At 39.4% G+C, this 22,425-nt stretch overlaps 1 protein-coding gene across 7 annotated transcripts in view; it reads right to left on the reverse strand.

Moving 5' to 3' along the window:
- Nucleotides 1-22,425, reverse strand: part of LOC105463455 (Rho GTPase activating protein 10) — a 351,270-nt gene that overhangs the window by 143,661 nt on the left and 185,184 nt on the right. For all 7 annotated transcript variants that reach the window (XM_071092951.1, XM_071092950.1, XM_071092949.1 and 4 more), the window contains 3 exons: nucleotides 17,937-18,018; nucleotides 14,934-14,979; nucleotides 11,579-11,644 (listed from right to left, as the gene is read on the reverse strand). In XM_071092951.1, coding sequence (XP_070949052.1) covers nucleotides 11,579-11,644; nucleotides 14,934-14,979; nucleotides 17,937-18,018 — 194 coding nt within the window. The remainder of the gene's footprint in view (nucleotides 1-11,578; nucleotides 11,645-14,933; nucleotides 14,980-17,936; nucleotides 18,019-22,425) is intronic.

A 22,425-nucleotide genomic window follows, 5' to 3' on the forward strand; every position in this document is an offset into this window, starting at 1 on the left:
AAAGATTTGAGCTTCCTGCATTCAGAGTTTTTCCTCCTATAACACAACCAACTGTATCATCCATAAGTATCACCTTGCCATCATTGCAGTGCCCTTAGGAATCAGGGCTCAGGGAACCAGCACAAAATGCACTACTCTAGCTACTGACAGTAATAAACTGTCCTGTGTCAAAGATCCAGGAGTCCTGTGTCTTCTACTAGTATCCATGGAACTATGCAGGATAACTGGTCAACATGAAAGTAGACTGAAATCTGTCTTGAAGTTAGATTGAAGCTCATCTTTTAGAACAGGAACCATATTTCTAATATTTTTTCCTCTAATGCCTTCCCTGTAAGAAATACCCCCAAAAGTACAGACTAAAATCCATCTAACATGTGTATGGCCAGGCATAGGTAACTACTCAAGTAAGTTGGAAAGGATGAGACAGCTAAAAAAATTTACTTTCAAGCTCATCACTCGTGTAGCTCAGGTTTAAGTACTAGAAAATGTTACTAGAATAAATTAGAAAAGAGACTCAAACTCAAGGCCAAAGTGGGCCATTGCTTTTTGCAAGATTCCTTTTCATTCCTCTGCTGCAGAGATGGAAAACATCAGAAAAGGCCTAATGGTGTCTCGCTGCTGCCCTCTGCCTCTCCACCTCAGTGCAGTTGCAGCAGCAGGTACTAAATCCCGGGAGGAAGAATGCCTGCTTTTGGTTTTTGGGGTGTTTTGTGGTGTTTGTTTCTTTGGCTTCTGAGAAAAAGCTTGAGATAATCTGAAAACTGTTGTGTTCTTCCTGAGCCTCTGGCTATTTTACTGCTCAGGATATTTTAATGCTCAAATGTCCACAAATCACTGAAGAGAAGGTTAAAAGCCAAACCAGTTAATTTTGCTGTTTGTTCTAAGAGCCACATAAAATGAACAGATAAAGTGAACTTGGGTGATTTATTTCCCAATGTAAATTGCTATTTAAAAAAAAAAAAAAAACAAAGTTCTTTAGTCTCCTAGAGCCTTAAATCAATAATTGGACCACTTAATTATAATTGGCCTCAATGACTGGATTTACCTCTAAATAAGACTCACACTTACTGGGCACTCAACATGTGCCAATGTCCTAAGCATTCTCTTTTAGTTCTCACAACAACCCCTTGAAGGAGACATGACCCTTATCCTGTTCCACATCCTGTTCCACAGAGAGGTTACATGGCAGAGTTAATAAGGAGTAAAACTGAGATTACAATCAAGAAAGTCTTTTGGGCTAATGTTCTTCACCACTATGCTAACAGTGTACCATAAAATGTCACAGAGCTCATCAGAATGTCATGCAAAAACATAGAGCCTAGCATGCTTACTCTGTAGCAAGACAGTTCTACCAACTTTCTTCTGTCTAAAAACACCTTCAGCACTACTTGAAAATAAACCATTGTCATTTTCTGACACCTACCCAACCTCCAAACCCAAATACACCCAGAAGCAAGATGATTTATTATAATGATTGAATAAAGTCCTATTAATTTTCTTCATTTCTATTCCATGGGGATATGTTAAAGAAGAGGAAAATGTATAAAACCATGGGTAACAAAGAGAAAAGAAGGTTGAAGAATTCACGGGCTGAAAAAAAAAAAACAGTCATCAGACAACAGGAAAGTAATAACAGTCCTAAACCAAACCCTAAACCACATGGGCGAGTGGTACAGGCAAGGACTCGGGGTTCACCATCTCAGAGGAAGGATCTGCCCCTATTAATTTAACGTGACCACTCATTTGGAAACAAATAGTTTCTCAGAGTTTCCTTAAAACAAATTAGATTACTAATTGTGAAAATGAATATTCAGTCCTGATTTGCCTGGATTTAGTATTTCCATTTTGCATTTGCATTTCTGCAGACACCGCAAGACTCTTCAGCTCCCTCCCACAGAAGACTGTCCTCTATTTCCACCCACATTCACCTCACACCCATTTTGATTAAAAAATAGACAGAGAAACTCTAGTTTACTTGCTGTAAATCTTCCAAGGACAGCTGTTCTTTATTTTCTTCATTGCCCTTGGCAATTTAAAATTAATGTGCAATTGGTAAAATATGTTTCAGGTTCACTCTGGGCATCTCCCTTTCCACACCCCTGAAGATTAATACTGAAATTATATATTGTAATCTTCTACCAGAGCCCATCTTGAGAACCCCATACAATTCCAAAGTGTTCTGGAGGTAAAGCAATCTTCAAGCGGTAAGGTTTTCCAAAAATCTAAAACTTTGCTTTGCAAAGGAAGATAAATTCGCTCTTACATGCGACAAATGAAAGATTGTCACATCTTATATGTGGCTTCCTACTTCTATCCCATGAATTCACAGCTTGTTACAATGCTGAATTTGATAACTGACAGCTTGCCTAGACCGACATTTTAATGCCATACTCTAGAAAATTAAAGTGAATATTCAAATCATCCACATATGGAAGATTTTTTAAGAGAAACTTCATAAACAAAAGTGGCATCCAAATTTAGTTTTAAATGGTAATGACTATTTTAGAAATAGCAACTAGAAGATGTTTTTAAGCAAAAGAGTCTTACTTTGTTTTTGCGTATCATATAGTACATGCACCTAGGTGTCATGCAGGCCCAGAAAGAGACAATGCACTGCTCATGGCGGGCGGCTCATTTGTACTTACTCAAAGAAATGATGTAATTACACTCCAATCTCTGAAACCATAAGACTCCTTCACACGTAACATGATGTACTTTTCTATGTCTGATATATTACCTGCAATTTACAAAGATGCTAACATAAATTCATAAGAGAATGAAAACCAATCCTACATGTTATGTGGAAGTACCAATTCCAACCACATATAGAATAAATTCTTCCAATAACTCTAGAAATTGTTAAGACACATAATATTACCAACATGGAATTTTAGTCAAATCTGAATACTCAAGCAAAAAGCAATTGCTTGCTGAGTGCTTACTATGTGTGCAAGGCGTGCCTGTATTTAGAAATAAGAAGAGGCAAGCAAAGGATAAATAAGACATTTTCTCCAAGTAAACAGTAAAGTTCCAGAAACAAAGTAAACATAGAAAATATAACTTAAAATACCAGGCAATATAACTGCCAAATGAGGCACATGCACATTTCAAGATTAAAACAATGCAGGAGAAGGATGAAGGAGGAAATGAAGACAGGCATTTAATGAATATCTACTATGTGCAAAGACTCGCTCTTTAATCCTCACAACGCTGGGTGGGAGGTAGTGTGAATAATTTTTTTTTTTTAAAGGAACTAAGGGTCTGAGAGGTTAAGAATCCTTCCAAATGCTTATCTTATTGCACCACTTTGGAACTTAACCCTGACAGCTCCTTATCACTCGAAGGCAAAGCAACCCTTCAGCAGGGTAATCTGAGTGCCTCCCTCCCTCCACTCTCCATTCCTACCACTCCTCCCATCTTGCCTGATGACCCTCAGGTACCAAATGCATCACACTGTTTCCATCATCTATACTTTGACCCTTGTTCATCCCTCTGCCAAAATTCCTTCCTTCTGACACCCACATCCTTGCAAACCTGGACAATTCCTCTTGCTATGCAGAGCTCAGCTCAAGAGTGAGAGATGTCGGAGGTGCAGGAGGGGCAGGGGAGAAGGCCAAGCCCATTGCCTTTTTCCAGAGATGTGGGCAGAGCAGATGACTCCGTCATGAGAGAGCTACAAATCGTGGTGGCTGCACAGTAATGTTTGGCTTCAGCAAGACCAACACAGTGGAGGAAAGGTGGTGTAAAGCTACTTGAGAATAAGGGAATGTTTTCCCACATAGGAATAAATGATTACAGGGCACCAGAGGCCAGATGTCATGCAGAGACAGCAGGTGCAGGTGGAGAGGGACGGAAGGGACTGGAGGTAAAGTGGTGGGATGAGTGAACAGGAGCTGTCATGAACACTTCTGAGTCTGTCTGGGATTCACCTAAAACGCATTTGATATTGTAATTCCTTTTGGCTTCTGACACAACGAAACTTGATTACATTTCGCCATTTTGTGATTTCTTCCCTCAACCTCACATGTTAGGATGGAAGTTCTACCTTACATCCACATGCTCTCTGTCATTATCCCAAACGCTATATGGCCCCATAACCCAGGGCCTTCATAAACCCTACTCTCTCAGGAAAGCCCCTGTGGCTTCTTCTGTCTCCTAAAGGCAGAATATTAGAAAATTCTTCTCTCCACCTGACTACTCCTATTGGATCTCTCACTGTCTAAAGCAGAGAGACTCAACCGTCAACAATTCTGATTCAACAGACGTGGACTGAGACCAGCAATCTGAATTTCCAAGAAGCACCCCTAGTGCTCCTGGTATACGTTACGGGGTCACGGACCTCTCAATTTCCTTGACATCCTTCATTACCCAAACTAACACTTCAAGGTAAGACTCCTCGCAGAATTCCTATCCTCTATATACAGCCAACTGCTAAATGTGACTGGTACGACTTCAACAAAATCATTCTGCTATATCTGCACTATCTACCCCACTGCCAAACCTATTATCCAGAATCAGTTACCTCACTTATAGGCATGAGCCACGACGCCCAGCCAGGTTGTGTTATTCTTTAAAAGACATGAAGAGAAAAGCTCCCCATGTAGCAGGAAACTATCAACATGAAGATAACAATCATGTATCCCATTTCTCCAGCACACAAGCAACTCTTCCATTAGGGCAGTAGTCTCCCAAGTTTTGCTACATATTAGAATCACCTGGGGAGATGAAAAAAATCCTACCTCCCAGTCCACATCCAATAGCAATTAAGTGAGGTTGACACGGTGTGAGAGCCTGGCATCAACATTTTTAAGGCCAGCCACAGTGGCTCATGCCTGTAATCCCAGCACTTTGAGAGGCCGAGGAGGGTAGATCACTTAGGATCAGGAGTTCGAGACCAGCCTGGCCAACATGGTGAACCACTACCTCTACTAAAAATACAAAAAAATTAGCTGGGCGTTGTGGCCCACGCCTGTAATCCCAGCTACGCAGGAGGCTGAGGCAGAAGAATCACTTGAATCTGGGAGGCGGAGACGGAGGCTGCAGTGAGCGAAGATCATGCCACTGTACTCCAGCTTGGGCAACAGAGGGAGACTCCGTCTCCAAAAAATCTCAGGTAATTTCAAAGTGCAGCAAAATTTGGGAACAACTGCTTTAGGAAGTCTTTTTGCTTGGTATAAGAAAGCAGTCACTTCCTAGCAGTAGAGCCGGTACGTATTATTAGCAAATATTTGGCAAATGGATGAAAGACCAGTTGATGTGACTCCCACACATGCCAAAACATCATGAGCAAACTACTCTATGGAAAAATATGGTTTGTTAATTTATGCTGACACTGTAGCAAAATGGAGTTTTTTCTCATCTCAAAACTAGAATAATTTCTAAATAATTGCCAGTCCTACCAAGATATATTAATATCCATAGGTCATATAAGTATATGTTATTTAAGGTATGTTATACACTAAAAAAGTCATCTTAGAGTACTGAGAAGGATAGTACATTTTAGACATTTCTCTGAAGCCTTGCAAATACTTCAATAATATCACAGGTAAAGTTTTTAATAAATATGTCAAATGTCATTTTCAAAAGAACATGTTAAGAAAGATGTAAGGAGAACTGAGCCACCTTCAGAAGCAATTGGAGGCCAGAAGAGAATTTAGTAGAAAAGGAAAAATGAGTGCAATCTTATGTAATTTCTTTTTTAATTCTTACTTTTGTACAAAAGGTAAGTATGAGAGAGTAAGGTCCCAAGAATTGAATAGTTAATACAGCAAGTGTTGTCTGAGGCCAACTCAATGCCAGGCACAATGTGTGTCCTCAGAGACGCTTGGTCCTCTGCTCTAGGAGCTACAGGCAGGACTAGATTCTCAGTACTCATGTGAGAAACGTGACATATTCTTTCTTTTCTCAGTCAACCATAGCTTGGGCTACTCTACGAGATCGTGAATTAAATTTCTCCAACTGGCTTACTCAACCTCACAGCTGTCGTGATGGGTCTGTGCCCCAGGCAGGCTGGAGAGCTAGGGAACTGAAGGGTCCCTAAGTCCAGACCAGAGATGGCCAATAGAAAGACAATGTGACCCATCTATGCAATTATACGTTTTCTAGTAGCCATACTAAATAAAGTACAAGGAACCAAGTCAAAATGATTTCAATCGGCAAAACGTTTTATCATTTTTCAACATGGGTTTACACTGATCATAAAAACATTTTTCAAAGATCTTAATGAGGGCCGGGCACAGTGGCTCACGCCTGTCATCCCAGCACTTTGGGAGGCCAAGGTGGGCGGATCATGAGGTCAGGAGATCGAGACCATCCTGGCTAACACGGTGAAACTCCATCTCTACTAAAAATACGAAAAATTAGCCAGGCATGGTGGCAGGCACCTGTAGTCCCAGCTACTCTGAAGGCTGAGGCAGGAGAATGGCGTGAACCCGGGAAGTGGAGCTTGCAGTGAGCCGAGATCGCGCCACTGCACTCCAGCCTGGGCAACAGAATGAGACTCCGTCTCAAAAAAAAAAAAAAAAAAAAAAAAAAAAGAAAAGAAAAAAAAATCTTAATGAGACAGTTTTTCTTATTCCGCCTTCAAAATCCAGTGTATTTAAATAAATGTATCTCATTTTATATATACATATGTTGTGATATAACAGAAGCAGTAAGATCATAAAAATACCTTTTGGTTTTGATACTACAACCAAACGAAACCAAACAAAATACTGGACCTCCTAAGGCTGCCTGATTGCAGATGAACAGTTTTATGATTTTTTTACACCAAGTTTCTAAGTGGGTATCTTCATCATCTTATTCATTTTGAATAAATCACTGGTTTAATAAACGCAAATTTAGGAAAGACCTCTGAGTAAATGTGATAAATTAATCAAAATGAGATTTTATTTTCATGATCAAAAACTACTGGAAATTAGTTCCATTCATAAAAATTTTAGTCAAATATTTCATTTCAAAAGTTTTAGCCATAATCCTGTATCTTCTATCAACATCCATGAAATATATGACCTAATCTAGAATAAGCCAATATTTTGTCCATATTACTTTTTGAAACTCTTAAGTTAAAATGATCTCCTTTGTTTATGGCAATCTGTCTATGGCTTCAGAAAAAAACTAATTTGTGACAGAATTAAATCAAAATCTGATTGAATTCGGGAGGATTAGAATGTGAACAAGGTGGGAAGGGACCCTCTGTATACAAGCCTCTTGTAACTGAAGCTCACTTCACAATCGAGCTGTCAGTGGAAGCAGCTGGAGGACACGGGCGAACCTAATGGAGGAGACAAGTGGCCATGACAGAACAATTTAGAGAAGTACATGTGTTGTCTGTTTATCATATCTTGAAAAACCCATATCCCTAAATTGTGAATCTGTCTGCTGCCTTCAATATATCAGCTCAATTTTCAAGGAATCTGATGGGGAAGGTTCATTGTGCCTCTTCTGCTCTGTGGTCACTCTGAAGAATGCCAGCAGGCCCAATTACCAGCTGGGGAAGGCAGTTTCCAAATAAAGGAAGTAAAGCCCCAGCTGAGAGCTATTCTACACCTGAATCAAAGGATGCTGATGTTCCAAGTGCATGTGATCTTGGATGGTGACACAGAAACAATCCATGTATCATTTTTGATGACCGAAGGCGTGTTTGTTGTGGACATTTCTAAAAGAATCACAGAGAATATGCTGAGAGATTCAAACACATCATCTGTATCCTGGCTCCCCTCAGTTCACCTCTGGCCACCATTACTGGGAGGCAGATGTGGGGGCAAGCAAAGAATGGGATCTAGGTGTTTGCTAACAATCTGTTAATTATACTAACAAGGGGCAATTCCACTGTCTTCAGAACTTGGCTTCCAGGCTCTAGGTTTGAGAAAAGAAGAGCTCCTCTCAGGCAGCACACTGTGCCTTTACCCTCTAGATAAGCCCCTGCAGCTATACCATGTAGAAATTTTCCTGCATGTGGATACTGGAATCACTTCCTTTTGCAACATCAGCAATGGATCCCATATCTTCACCATTCACAGAAGTTTCTGCTACAGAGCCACAGAAATTACTCCTTCACTGAAGTTTCTGCTACAAAGCCACAAAAATTGCTCCTGTGAATCCAATTTATGATGTTCAGGCTTCCTGAGTATCTGTCCTGTGAATAATCTGGGCACTGCCAGATCTCCAGTTTATTTTGAGCCAAGGCAAATAAACTTTTGGCCACAAAAACAATTAGAGAAAAATTACTTCGTGCTCAAAGCTAAAAACTTTTTCTGGTTGGTGCAATCCATGGGACAAAGTTACAGGAGAAAAATATGGAACATTTCATAAGTCATACACACAAACTGAATAGATGGCTTAAGAGAAATTCCATTTAAATAGTAAGTATTTTCACAGTAGTCTTTGGGTTTATGTTTATGTTGCAATAAATATGTTCTAAGCAGTCAGATCAAAAACAGGAAGACACGAGATGAAACGGTAAGAAAAAGGCTAATGGCTTTAACCAAACCATATAAAATACTAGTTTTTAGATAATCATATTTAGAACATGAAAACAGTGATTAGAAGTAATTCTTCAATTAGATCTCATTAAATGCTTCTGGTCATTAGTCATGTAGACTCAAGAAGTATCCAGTAGTTGTTAATGCTATTTACCAACTATTTCTGTCTCTTTACCTGTTTTCCAAGCTCACTGTGGCCTCAATCCCTGGGATCAAGTGATCCTCCCACCTCAGCCTCCTGATTAGCTGTCACCACAAGCACACAGTATAACCCTCAGCTAATTTTTAAAACTTTTTATAGAGACAGGGTCATGCTATGCTGCCCAGACTGGTCTTGAACTCTTGGGCTCAAGCAATCCTCCCACCTCAACCTCCCAAAGTGCTGGGATCATAGGTGTCAGCCAGTGGCACCAAGCTGTCCTCATCATTTTCAATAATAAGTTCCGACTGTCGATTCTTTTAAACTCTTATTTTTAGTCTATTACTCCACTGAAAGCAAACGTTGGGGGGAAAATATTCAAAAGGAAAAATATATGCTTTTTGTCTCTTATTTTTAAATGAGAAAAGCTAACATAAAATGTGTAGACCTATTCAACATCTATATACTTATAAAAACATATTCAATACATCCAGATTCCAATATATATTTATGCCATTCAATGTACATAACACTCCATGAAACCACACATACCAATCAGAAAGCCTTCTAGATAGATCTGCATCTATTCAGGCAGAAATAAGTATGTATAAAACATGCCCTTTTGGGAAAGAATTTATCCAAATTAATAAGCATGCAAATGACACAAAGTTCTACTTAAGAAACTCAGAAAAAAAGAAACATGAGTATTAAGAGAAAGATACTGAAATTGCAGGATTTTTTTTTTCCTGAAATTCTTTCGAGGTACCAGGATAAGAAACAAATTTGCCAGCTCAACTTCAGTGCAGACTGAAATGAATGAAAACCTGTCAGTGTGAATTGCCACTGCAAGAGAATGTGGGAAGAATGGCTTTCTGTGGCATGGGTTGTTGTTATTGATAGGCAAATCCCCAAATCACACAACAGCTCCTACTCTGCCATTATCCGACACACTAATTTCACAGGTGGCGGTCCTGTCTTTGTAACAAAGACTTTGTTTGGAGAGAGAATGTGAAGGCAGTACTTCACCCCACTAAGGCATTCAAAGTCAGACTGTAATATAGAATATATGAGAGTGAATAAAATATTCCATTTATACATACTTCACTAGATCTCTAAACAAAGAGAATGTCAACCTCCAGAAAAAGCCTGTTTTGCAATGTTTAATATTTCATTTCTCTAAAGTCTGCTGGAATGGCTGCATAGCAAAAGGACCCAATTTTTGCTTAGAGACTTTAAAAAAAATGTTTTGGGCTATTGGTCAGTGGAGGAGTTAGCTTTCCTTAAATTTAAACTGGAAAAACAACCCAAATATTTATCAATAGGTGAATGGATAAACAAATTGTGGTATATCCATATAATGGAATATTACCAGGCAATAAACAGAAATTTATAGAGCTAAGTATCCACCCAATTGATGAATCTCAAAAGCATTACACACACAAAGCCAGAGTAAAAGACTATAAACTGCATGATTCCATTTGTACAAAAATGCTGAAAATGTTAAAAAAAAAAAAAAAAAAAAAAAAGGTGGGGGGGCAGAGCATGCATGATAAAAAGTAGCTCAGGGACAGGCATGGTGGCTCTTGTCTGTAATTCCAGCACTTTGGGAGGCCCAGGCGGCAGGAGGACTGCTTGAGCCCAGGAATTTGAGGCTGCAGTGAGCTATGACTGCACCACTATACTCCAGCCTGGGTGACACAGTGAGACCCTGTCTTAAAACAAATTAAAAAAAAGAGCAACGCAGCAAATACAGGAAAGGAGGGAGGCAGGGGCCAGAAAAGAACTCAGTGGGGGAAACAAATTTTCTATGTGTGTACTAGTATCACAACTGTGTATGTTTTCAAGACTCTTCCATTTGTACAATTAAAATCAGTGAATTTTACTGTCTGCAAATTATACCTCAATAAAGCAGATTTTTTTTTTTTTTTTTTTTTTTTGAGATGGAATCTCGCTCTATCACCCAGGTTCCAGCCTCGATTTCGGCTCACTGCAACCTCTGTCTCCCAGGTTCAACCAATTCTCCTGCCTCAGCCTCCCAAGTAGCCGGGATTACAGGTGTGTGCATCACGCCCAGCAATTTTTGTATTTTTAGTAGAGATGGGGTTTCACCATCTTCGCCAGGATGGTCTCCAACTCCCAGCCTCAGGTGATCTGCCTACCTCAACCTCCCAAAGTGCTGGGATTACAGGCATGAGCCACCACATCTGGCAAGTTGATTGTTTTAAATAGAGACCCACACAACAATGGAGGGCGGAGAGTACCTTCAGAGTGCTTCAACAAAAAGTGATTACAATCAGTTGTACATCACTGCTGATTCTTCTAAGGATTCTTATGGGCTGAACTGTATCCCCCTAAAATTTTTATGTTGAAGCCCTAACCACCAGTTTCTCAGAATGGGACTGTGTTTAGAGATGGGAGCTTTAAAGATATAAGTAAGTTAAAAGGCAGCCTTCAGGGTGGGCTCTAATCTAATAGGCCCTTATAAGAAGAAATTTCGACATGTAAAAGAGACACCAGGGACACGGGTACACAGAAAAAAAGGCAATCTAAGGACACAGCGGGAAGGTGGCCACCTGCAAGCCAAGAGGGGAGGCCTCAGAAGAAATCTTGAATTTGACACCTTGATCTTGAACTTCCAGCCTTCAGAACCATGAGAAAATAAATTTCTATTCTTTAAGCCACCCAATTTGTACTATCTTGCTATGGCAGATCTAACAGACTAAGACACTTCTCATTTCAACACTGACCTCATGTTTTAATACAGGGAAGAAATATGTAAATAAAAAGGAAAATCCCTCATTGTCATAGGAAATGAATAACTGACCCTTCTGATACTCAGAATGAGCATTTTGTGTTAGCACATTTCATTTTGTAACACTTAAATGCAAGAAGTATTTTAATGACTATTAGATTTTACATACCTATAGCCTCTCATGAATGAAATGATTCATATTACCTCGTGTTTCAACAGCACTGATGCATTTTCTGATAATTGTGAACCCCAACTTATCCAACTGTGCACCTACAAGAAACAGTTTAAAACATTAAGTGTACAATTATTATCACATTTCTCTTCGTTTTAAAAATAGGAAAAAAATTTTAAATCCAAACTAATTTTTAGATTACTATTAAAAAGCTAAAGGCAGATGGGCACAGGGGCTCACACTTGTAATCCCACCACCTTGGGAGGCCAAGGGAGAATGATCACTTGAGCCTGGGAGTACCTGACTTGCTTGGGGAACATGGCTAGGCCCCACCTCTACTAAAGATGTTTTTAAATTAGTCAAATTTAAGATGGGTGCCTGTAGTCCCAGCTGCTCAGGAGGCTGAAGGAGGAGGATAGCTTCAGCCCAGCAGGTAGAGGCTGCAGTGAGTCATGATCATGCCACTGCACTAGGTGACAGAGCAACACGCTGTCTCCAAAAAAAAAAAAAAAAAAAAAAAAAGCTTAAAGCTATGTGCGTGTGTGTATATATTTATTTTAAATATATATGTGTGTGTGTGTGTGTGTGTGTGTGTGTATATTTTTTTTTTTTTTGAGATGGAGTCTCACTTTGTCACCCAAGCTAGAGTGCTGTGGCACAATCTCGGCTCACTGCAACCTCCACCTCCTGGGTTCAAGCAATTCTTCCACCTCAGCCTCCCAAGTAGCTGTGATTACAGGTGCCCACCACCATGCCCAGCTAATTTTTTGTATTTCTAGTAGAGATGAGGTTGCACCATGTTGGCCAGGCTGGTCTTGAACTCCTGACCTCAGGTGATCCGACCACTTTGGCCTCCCAAAGTGCTGGGATTACAGGTGTGAGCCACCGTGCCTGGAAGGAATTTCATATATTTAGAGCACTTGCTGGAATATCAGGATATCTATTTACCAATAATACATAAATTTGTAATGTAAAATAATTTTAAAATAAATAAATATAATTCATTTTAAAAGTCAAAAAAAAGTGATATAAATCTCTAAGGGAAGCTATCTAGACACAGTTAAGATATATTTTGCCAAAAATTCCAACAGCAGCTTAGTTAAAGAAAACTATATATATATGTGTGTGTGTATGTGTATATATATATATATATGAATGAATGTTCTTAAATTACTTGAGAATCTAAGAACACAATCCTTTAAAAAAAAAAAAAAAAACCTAGGAGGAAAAATTTTAAGAAAAGCTTTTTAAAAATATTTGGGCAATGAGTTTGAATTAAAATTTTGATATTTTATACCATGCTCCAAGCTTTTAAAGTAATATTTTATTATTTTCATAATAAATTTAAAACAGATGATTCATATGGCAGAACAGACTATTTTGGAAATATAATTTTTATACTTTTTCTAATATAGATGCTTATCTATGATTAGGCTGGCATATCTGTATATCCTAATGAATGACAATTCTTGTTTCAAAAATTAAGTTAAGAGGCCAGGCGCAGTGGCTCACGCTTATAATCCCAGCACTTTGGGAGGCCGAGGCAGGCAGATCATGAGGTCAGGAGATCGAGACCATCCTGCCTAACATGGTGAAACCCTGTCTCTACTAAAAATACAATAAATTAGCTGGGCGTGGTGGGGGGTGCCTGTAGTCCCAGCTACTCTGGAGGCTGAGGCAGGAGAATAGCGTGAACCTGGGAGGCAGAGCTTGCAGTGAGCCGAGATCACGCCACTGCACTCCAGCCTGGGCGACAGAGCGAGACTCCATCTCCAAAAAAATATATATATATTAAGAAAAGTACCCTTAGCCACTGCATTTAGAACCTAGAGAACAGTAACACTAATCCTTGGCTCTCAGAAGGGTTACAAGAACAATCCATGAATATAAACTTCATACATAACCCATAATGCTAAGCTTGAAAAGAATTTTAATGAATTGGGCAGTGGTTTTCTGCTCAAGAATCCACTATTCACAAATCTTTATAAAGTGGAGTATTTACTTCTGCTTAGCAAAACTATGTTTTCTTAAAAAGATATGTTTTAATGTCTCTGTAATAAGAAGAGAAAAAAGAGAAAAGAAGGAAAGAGAAAGGGGAGAGGAGGGAATGAGGGAAAGGAAAGGAAAGGGGGGAGGAGGAGGAGGGAGGAAGGAAGAAAGGTGTCAGAAGAAGAAAGGAACAAAGGAGAGAGGGAGAAGGGAAGAAGGAAGGGGAGTAAGAAGGTGCCTCAGGGGATGTGCTGCTCGTGGCATCCTGTCAGTCGCCAGTGCCAGGGTACAAGAGTTGTCTTTTATTCAAACACTGGCTCAAGTGATCACAATTATATTGGAATCCTATGTTACATAACCACAGTGTTTACAAACTGTGGACATCTGATAGATGTAGCTTAATTTCTCCAAATATGTCAAAAGTAAATTCATCAGGAACCCAGCAGATCTGATCACATTTTTATGTCAGTTTAAAAAAAAAAAAAAAAAAAAAAATCAAGGGTACAGAGCTGGGCATGTTTCATTTTCTTCAAGTACAGACAGTGAGTGGCATGTGTAGATCGTTGTCCTCGAATATTTGAATATATTTAGTTGTTGTTGCTATTGTCCAAGGTGCACTGATAAACTATTTGCATAGCCTGTAGTCCAACACCATAAAGATAAAGCATATCAAGGGTAGGAAAGAGGGCATGGTTATAAACAGCTCCTACCCACAGGAGTTAACAACTCAGACAGGAAGTTCAAGGTTGCACATTTGAAACTCTTATGTGATTATTACATAACAATCAAAGTGAATAAACATAAAAGTGAAATGTAGAGAAAGTTGTTTTTTTTTTTTTTAAAGAGAAACACTCATAGGCCAGGCAAGATGACTCACGCCTGTAATCTCAGCACTTTGGAAGGCAGAGGTAGGAGGATCACTTGACGCCAGGAGTTTGAGACCAGCCTGGACAACATAGCAAGATCCCACCTCAACAAAACAATTAAAAAATAAAAAAAAATTGGCCGGGTATGGTGGTACACGCCTGTAGTCCCAACTACTCAGGAGACTGAAGTGGGAGGATCGCCTGAACCCAGGAGGTTGAAGCTGCAAGGATCAAAGATCATGCCACTGCACTGCAGCCTGGGTGACAAAGCAAGACTCTGTATCAAAAAAAGAAAAGAAAAGCCCACAGATGGGAAAGATCAACAAGGGCTACAGTAGTCCAAGAAATGTTGAGGAGGTCCCCATTGAGTAAAACAGAATACATGCAATATAGGACTATCACATGTAATAGCCCTCTATATAATAGAGGGTGCAGAGAAGTAAGCTCCCCAGCAACAGCTTAACATCCATAATGTACACAAAGCAATAGACGGAAAAGGATGATACAACCATTTTTATAAATGAGCACTTACTTCCTTCTGGTCTTGGGATGATGGCTGTATTAAAACTATGGGACAGCTAATAAAAGAGAGAATGGAAAAACAGTATTTTTTAAATAATCAGCAAAAATTATTCAAGTAGGCACACCGAGGACCATACCAAAAAAAAAAAACACACATTTTCATAAGCTTGATGTTGGTTAATGTGACAGAATAAGAAACTGGTCTTCATCCCCACTTCCTGACACAGAGCTTCTAAACTCTTGGAATTTCCTGAGTAATAAGAACGTCTTTTGTTATTCATAACAAGATCCTTTTGGTCACCTGTGAGTTTATGATAATGAGGTGACTTCTGATAGAGGCCCTGGATAGTCCATCTCAGGATGGGACTGAATACTACAGAGACCCAGTGATATTTCTTTCAGCGCTACCCACCAGTCTCTTCGGGCGTGAGCTGGCGACTGAGTTCTGAAACAACAACGAGCTCTGATAAGCTTCTGCACTGGTGAACATGAGAAGTGCTGGGAGGTTGGTGCACCCACCTCAACCTCACTTCAGACTTTGTCCTATGCATCTCTTCCACTGGGCCATTCCAGAGTTGTAACTTTTATAATATACTACTAAATATAAGTAAAGTATTTCTCTGAGTTCTGGGAGCTAATCTGGCAAATTATTAAACTGATGAAGGGTTCATGGGAACAGTTAGCCAGAAGTATGGGAGGGTCCAGACTTGTGCTGGGCATCTGAAGTCAGGCAGTCTTGTGGGAGTGAGCTCTAAATATGTGGGATCCAACACTAACTTCAGGCAGACAGTGCGCTGTGTTTTCTCAGTTAATAACACACTATCATATGCTCAGATGCAAAGATAAATAACAAAAAGGAACATCTCTGAGACCACTTTTCTCTCCCTGAGGAATATTAATAAGCAAAAATAAGATAAAGGGGGCAGGGTCCTTAAGGGACTTATTGAAAGTTTGTGTATACTTGAAATACTCAGCTGTACAGCTACAGAGTGATAAACTGCTGTATTCTAACCATTAAGACGGAGCTCATGTTTTCACCACTATTTCTAAAAATCAGTATTTACCTAAACAGATAACTCCTGCCCATAATTTAGGCAACTACAACAGAAATAGCATGATGATAATTCTAGGCAACTTTTAAGAACTGTAAGGCTGGCAAATTATTTGCAAGGCTTACAACACCCAACAAAAATAGGCAGTCCCTTCAGTGTCGCCATATAAATACATAGCTGAATATTGTTTTTCTGCAGACTTGCCTTTGTCTGAGTATCTCTGAGTTAATCACTTGGCTCCTGACTAAAAGAGAGGTTATATACGTCTTCAAGGTTATGCTGACATTGGCAACAGTCTCATTTCTCAATGACTTAGTCTTTCTGCTATGCAAACTCACTTTTTTTTTCTGTATTTTAATGGATGCAAATCCAATATACTTCCTGCATCTCTGGAGAGATACATTCTAGTGAGTGTGCTGTCTTTACTAAAGAAGATGAGTATAACCTGTTTTGCAGTCTCAGTAACCATAAACACTGGAAATACTCTTGATTCACAGCTAAAAATTTCAACAACAAATTAAGAATAAATAGAAATAAGGCCGGGTGTGGTGGCTTACGCCTGTAATCCCAACACTTTGGGAGGCCAAAGTGGGTGGATCATTTGAGGTCAGGAGTTCAAGAACAGCCTGGCCAACATGGTGAAATCCCATCTCCACTAAAAATTACAAAAATTAGCTGGGCATGGTGGTACATGCCTGTAATCCCAGCTAGTTGGAAGACTCAAGCAGGAGAATCGCTTGAACCCAGGAGGCAAAGGTTGCACTGAGCCAAGGTCATGTCACTGCACTCCAGACTGGGCAACAGAGCGAGATTCCATCAATCAATCAATCAAACTAAAACTACAGAAGCTAAATGCATTCCAAATATGGTAAGACTCCCAAATCTGCTCAAGATGCCTTTTTTTTTTTTTTTTTTTTTTTTGGTGTAAGAGTGATACATTCCCAATATAGAATCAATTTTTATACTATGTTAATTTGAGTTTTCATTTTCCAAGTACTTCAAGATTTCCACACGCGTTGCTGATCAGCCTCCTTGCTCTCGTTTCCTATACACCCACCAATGCGCTGTTACCATGAGATAACATTAGCTTTTGCCCATTTCATAAGCTCTATTCTGAATCTGTTTCTGCTCTAGATGATACCTCCTCTACTTTCAAACCATGCTCTTTCTGGGTTTTTTTGTTCTCAACACTGCTGAACTGGCAAATGCTTTCCAGATAAGCCTGCCTGGTACCTGCAATGGCAGTTTATTTAGAGTCATACATAATACTTTAAGTCGAGTTTATTTAAATTGGTTCTGTGGTGTTTTCTATCATTATCCTCACTAAATCCCCAATACATGACATGCCAAATTCTCAACTCTCAAAAGCCACTAGTCCACCAAAATGAAAGTAGTGCTTCAATAGTGGCCAACAGACTGAATCCTGGTGCCTCTGGATCTATACCACTACCTTCCATGTATTCCTCAAAGCACTCTGAATACAGAGGCCCATTCACTAAGGCTACATAATACTGTATTCTGTAAACCACTAGATGAAAGTTTAAATTGTTATATCAAGCAAAATAATTACAGCAGTCACTTATAATATTGCCTGGTCTCACATTTCCTGTTCCATCTCCACTGAGATCAAAATGCATTGCAGACATTTATTGTGTTCATCACCCAAAGTACCATCAAGTAGGCAAGACGAAATTGAGAATTTAGATGACTTCCTCAAGCACAGCAAATCAGAGTGGCAAGTCAAGAAAATACAGAAATAAAAACTAATGATACGCCAGTCTTATATGTACTGCTGCTTGCCCAAGCCAAGTTACCAGAATGTTGAATGCTTCCAAGATGATTTTTGGAATACCTGTTTCAGCAGGGAACTTTTCTCAAATACTACACAAAAATAACATAAAAATGAATGCAAGTCAACTCTAAAGGCTTTGAAATAAAACTCAACCATTGATTATTCTTACAGCTTCCTTTCCACCCAGAGCTTCCAACCACTGCTTCCTTTCCTCTTCAGAAAATGCCTGCATGGTCAAGGAAACGCCAGGCCTGAAAGACACCAGTAACAGATCAGGTTACCACTTGGCCACTAAAAGGCAAGTTTTTCCTAAGATTTAACTGTGGTAAGTTTTTGTTTTTATTTATTTATTTATTTATTTATTTTTTACTTTTAACTGTGGTAAAATACATGTAACCTAAAGTTTATCATCTTAACCATTTTTAAGTGTAGAGTTCAGTGGCATTAAATATGTTCACAATGTTACATAACCATCACCACCATCCATTAACAGAACTTTTTTCATCTTGCAAAACTGAAACTCTGTACCCGTTGAACAGTAACTTTCAATTACTAAATAAAAGCCTAATATTCCATTGTGTGTGTATATACCACATTTTTCTCATCCATTCACAACATCTGGAGACACCTGGGTTCCTTCCACCTTTTGCCGGTTGCGAACAGTGCTGCTATGAACATGGATGTACAAATACCTGTTTAGGCCCCTGCTTTCAATTCTTTTGGGTATATATCAAGAAATGGAATTATTGGGTCACATGGAATATACATATGAATACACAAATGGCAGAGAAGCATTAAGAAAAGATGTACGCTATCAGATGTCATCAAGGAAAGGCAAATTAAAATGAAATACAATTTGAATACTACTCATTAGAATAGCCAAAATCCAAAACACTGACACCACCAAATGTTGAAGAGGATGTGGAGCAACAGGCACTCTTATTCACTGCTGGTGGCAATGCAAAATGGTACACTTTCAAAGTCTGGTTGTTTCTTACAAAAGTAAAAATACTCTTACTGTAGGACACAGCAGTCACATTCCTTGGTAGTTACCTAAAGGAGTTGAAAACTATGTCTACACGAGAACCTGCACATGGATGTTTATTCACAACTACCAAATTTTGTTTGACTCACAACTGCCAAAACTTTGAAGGAGCCAAGATGTCCTCACTAGGTGAATGAATAAAACTGTAGTACATCCTGACGATGGAGTATCACTCAGTGCTAAAAAGAAATGAGCTACTGAGCCATGAAAAGATATGGAGGGAGCTTAAATGTATGCCACTCAGTGAAAGAAGCCTATCTGAAAAGTCTACATACTTTGCGATTCAAGTAGATGACACTCTGGAAAAGGTCAAACTACAGAAACAGTAAAAAGATCACTGGTTGCCAGGGACTGGAGGGAAAGGGATGAACAGGTGGAGCACAAGCTTTTTAGGACAGTGAAATCTTCTGTATGATACTAGAATGGGGGATACATTAAGTATACATTTGGGCAAACCCACAGAATGTACAACCCAAGAGTGAGCCCTAATGTAAACTATGAATTTTGGGTGATTATGGTATGTCAAGGCAGATTCCTCAATTCTAACAAATGCAGCATTCTGGTGGGGGTGTTGATAATGGGGAAGGCTATGCATGCATGAGAGTCGGGGGAATAAGGAAAATCTCTATCTTCCTCGTTTGACTGTGAACTGAAAACGACTCTTTAAAAAGTTGTCCTCAAAAAAGTTTTTTTTGAATGCAGAGTTGTCCTCTAAGCCGAGAAGGTGCATAGGAGACCAAAAGCACACTCTGGAGGAGTTAAGATCCCCTCCTCACTGGCACCATGAGCCTGCTGGAGACTGGCACAAGAGAAAGCTGCGGAGGCAGGCTGGAGTCCGGCCACACAGGGCCTCCCTGGCCATGTGGGATGCTTTGGCTCTGTGTCCCCACCCAAATCTCATGTAGCATTTGCAATTCCCAAAGTTGGAGCAGGGGCCTGGTGGGAGGTGACAGGACCATAGGAGTAGACCTCCCCCTTCTTGTTTTCATGACAGAGTTCTCACAAGATCTTGTTGTTGGAAAGTATATAGCACCCCCCACTCCCCACCACCCTGCTTCCTCCTGATCTGGCCACGTAAGACATGCCGGCTTCCCCTTTGCCTTCTGCCATGATTGTAAGTTTCCTGAGGCCTCCCTACCCATGCCTCCTGTTTCTGTACACCCTGCAAAACTAAGTCAGTGAAACCTCCCTTCCCGTTCCCTTCTTTATTTTTGAGATGGAGTTTCGCTCTGTCTCCCAGACTGGAGTACAGTGGCACAATCTCGGCTTACTGCAACCTCCGCCTCCCAGGTTCAAGCAATTCTCCTACCTCAGTGTCTGAGTAACTGGGATTACAGGTGCCCAGCCACTACGCCCAGCTAGTTTTTCTATTTTTAGTAGAAACACGTTTCTCCATGTTGGCCAGGCTGGTCTCAAACTCCTGACCAGGTCACTCCTGACAAGGTGATCGGCCTGACTAGGCCTCCTAAAGTGTTAGGATTACAGGCTTGAGCCACCACACCCGGCCTAAACGTCTTTTCTTTATAAAATGCCCAATCTCAGGCAGTTCTTGTAGCAGTGTGAAAATGAACTAATACACCATGCTAAGGATTTAATTTATCCTAAGTGCCACTAAAGGTTTTTAGTAGGGGAATAGCCAGATCAGGTTAAAATTGTACATGAACAGTCTGGTTGCTGGGTGGAGAATGGACTGACGATAGGTAAGACTTGACTGTAAAAAAAAATATTAAAAGACTAAAAGGATGATACAGAATGGCAAAAATGAAAAAAGAAACAATGAAGGTGCTCGGGAAATATTCCAGAAGTGCTTCTACATGCTATGGGCAACAAAATGATAAGTATGAAAGCTGTTGCTCCAAGAATAACAAATAGAAGACAGGTCAACTACAATATACCATCAGTAACTAGTAAAGGAAATCAGTGACAACCATGAACCAATGTAGCAAGTAAGGACCTAATACACTCTCAAAGTCAGACCATGAGTCTCAGGAAATTCCTTGTCCTCTCTAGTTCCTTTTTGTTTTCCCCTAAAGTTTTCCACTGATGCTCATATGTGGAGGAAAAATAATACTAACTCAAGATAGATGGTTGTATATTCTTCACCAGTGACACATACAGCAGCAAATAGAGATGCTGGACAGGAAGAAGAATGACTGATTCTAGTAACCTAAAACACAGAAATAACTGTTGAATGATGAAGGGCTTAAAGCGTTATGACTAGAAGTATAAATACTGAAGTAAGGGAAAAACCAATTATCATGCTTCAGATCAAACAGCCATATTATTTCTGATAAAAATCCAAAGAAGCATAAAAAGTAAAGTATTATTATATGTCTTGCCTCCAAGCACAATGATTCAAACTTGAGCCACACAGCCCTTTGTGGAAGGCAGCAGAGAACAATTTGTTGAAAGATGAGAGATTAAGTAGAAATGGATCATCCACAAGGAAAGAATTCCCTTTGTTTATATTCTGGCAAATAATGTAACAATAACTCAAAACAGTTCCACTATTGAGAATTAACTCATCACACTACACATTCTTCAGAACACTTCACACTTGCAACGCATTACTTTTACATTAAAGGGATCAGCCACCAGTATTAGGTAAGGCTGGGTTCCCATCCTCTCACAAAGACTGCTCATATTCATTTTCTATTTACTGACTCCCTGCCTCTAAAGCATTAGCGTTGGAAAAATAAAACGTGTGCTAGAACATGTTTCAACCATTTCGAATTTCTCAAGTTTTTCTTTTCTAATAATCAATTGCTAGGACATCACCAAGAAAGAACGAGACTTTGAGAAACACTAGACACATTTCAAACTGCAGAATCAACAGCATCACACTGTTAAACCAAAACATAAAAATTCTGTAGTTTTGGAAACAAAGGACATATTTTATTAATAAAATTTAATGGATGTAAAGGAAATACGGTGAAATCTCAGAATAGTAAAGAACAGAAAACTTTACAAAGTATATTGGATTATTCACATTTAAATAAAAAACAAACTTTGGGAAGCTGAGGCAGGAGGATTGCTTGAACCCAGGAGTTTGAGACCAGCCTGGGCAAAATAACAAGAACCTGTCTCAAGGCAGTTTTTTGTTGTTGTTGTTGTTTTTAATTTATTTATAGATAGAGAAGTGTGGAAAGGAAGGAAGGAGGGAAAAAATACCAATCATATATTCGTTTGATGGAGAAGCTAAGACAACATTAGTGACTCCATTAGAGCAAGAATTAGAACTGAGAAAGTTCTGATTGGGGGTTGTTGGAACCATATTGCTGCAATGCATTATACCGGTTCATCTGAGAACACTGCCATTTTCTTACTCACCTAATAATTCATTTCAACCAAACTACAATCTGAGTACCTACTGACTTCCAGATACCATTTTAAGCTCTGGATAACTCATCACACACAGCAAATCAGAACTGATTCCTGATGAATACAAAGGCAAAAGTATAAATTTTGTGAAGGAAAAAAACAAACCAGGTGAAAAGGGGCAAGCTGCCAGGATAATCTTTATCTAAAACCCTACTTATTATCTGTAGTATGTAAGTTTGGGAATTGGAATCTGAAGAAACAAACAAGTTCTTAAATTCATAAATTCTTTCTA

Source organism: Macaca nemestrina, chromosome 3 (assembly GCF_043159975.1).
Source record: "Macaca nemestrina isolate mMacNem1 chromosome 3, mMacNem.hap1, whole genome shotgun sequence".
NCBI lineage: Eukaryota > Metazoa > Chordata > Mammalia > Primates > Cercopithecidae > Macaca > Macaca nemestrina.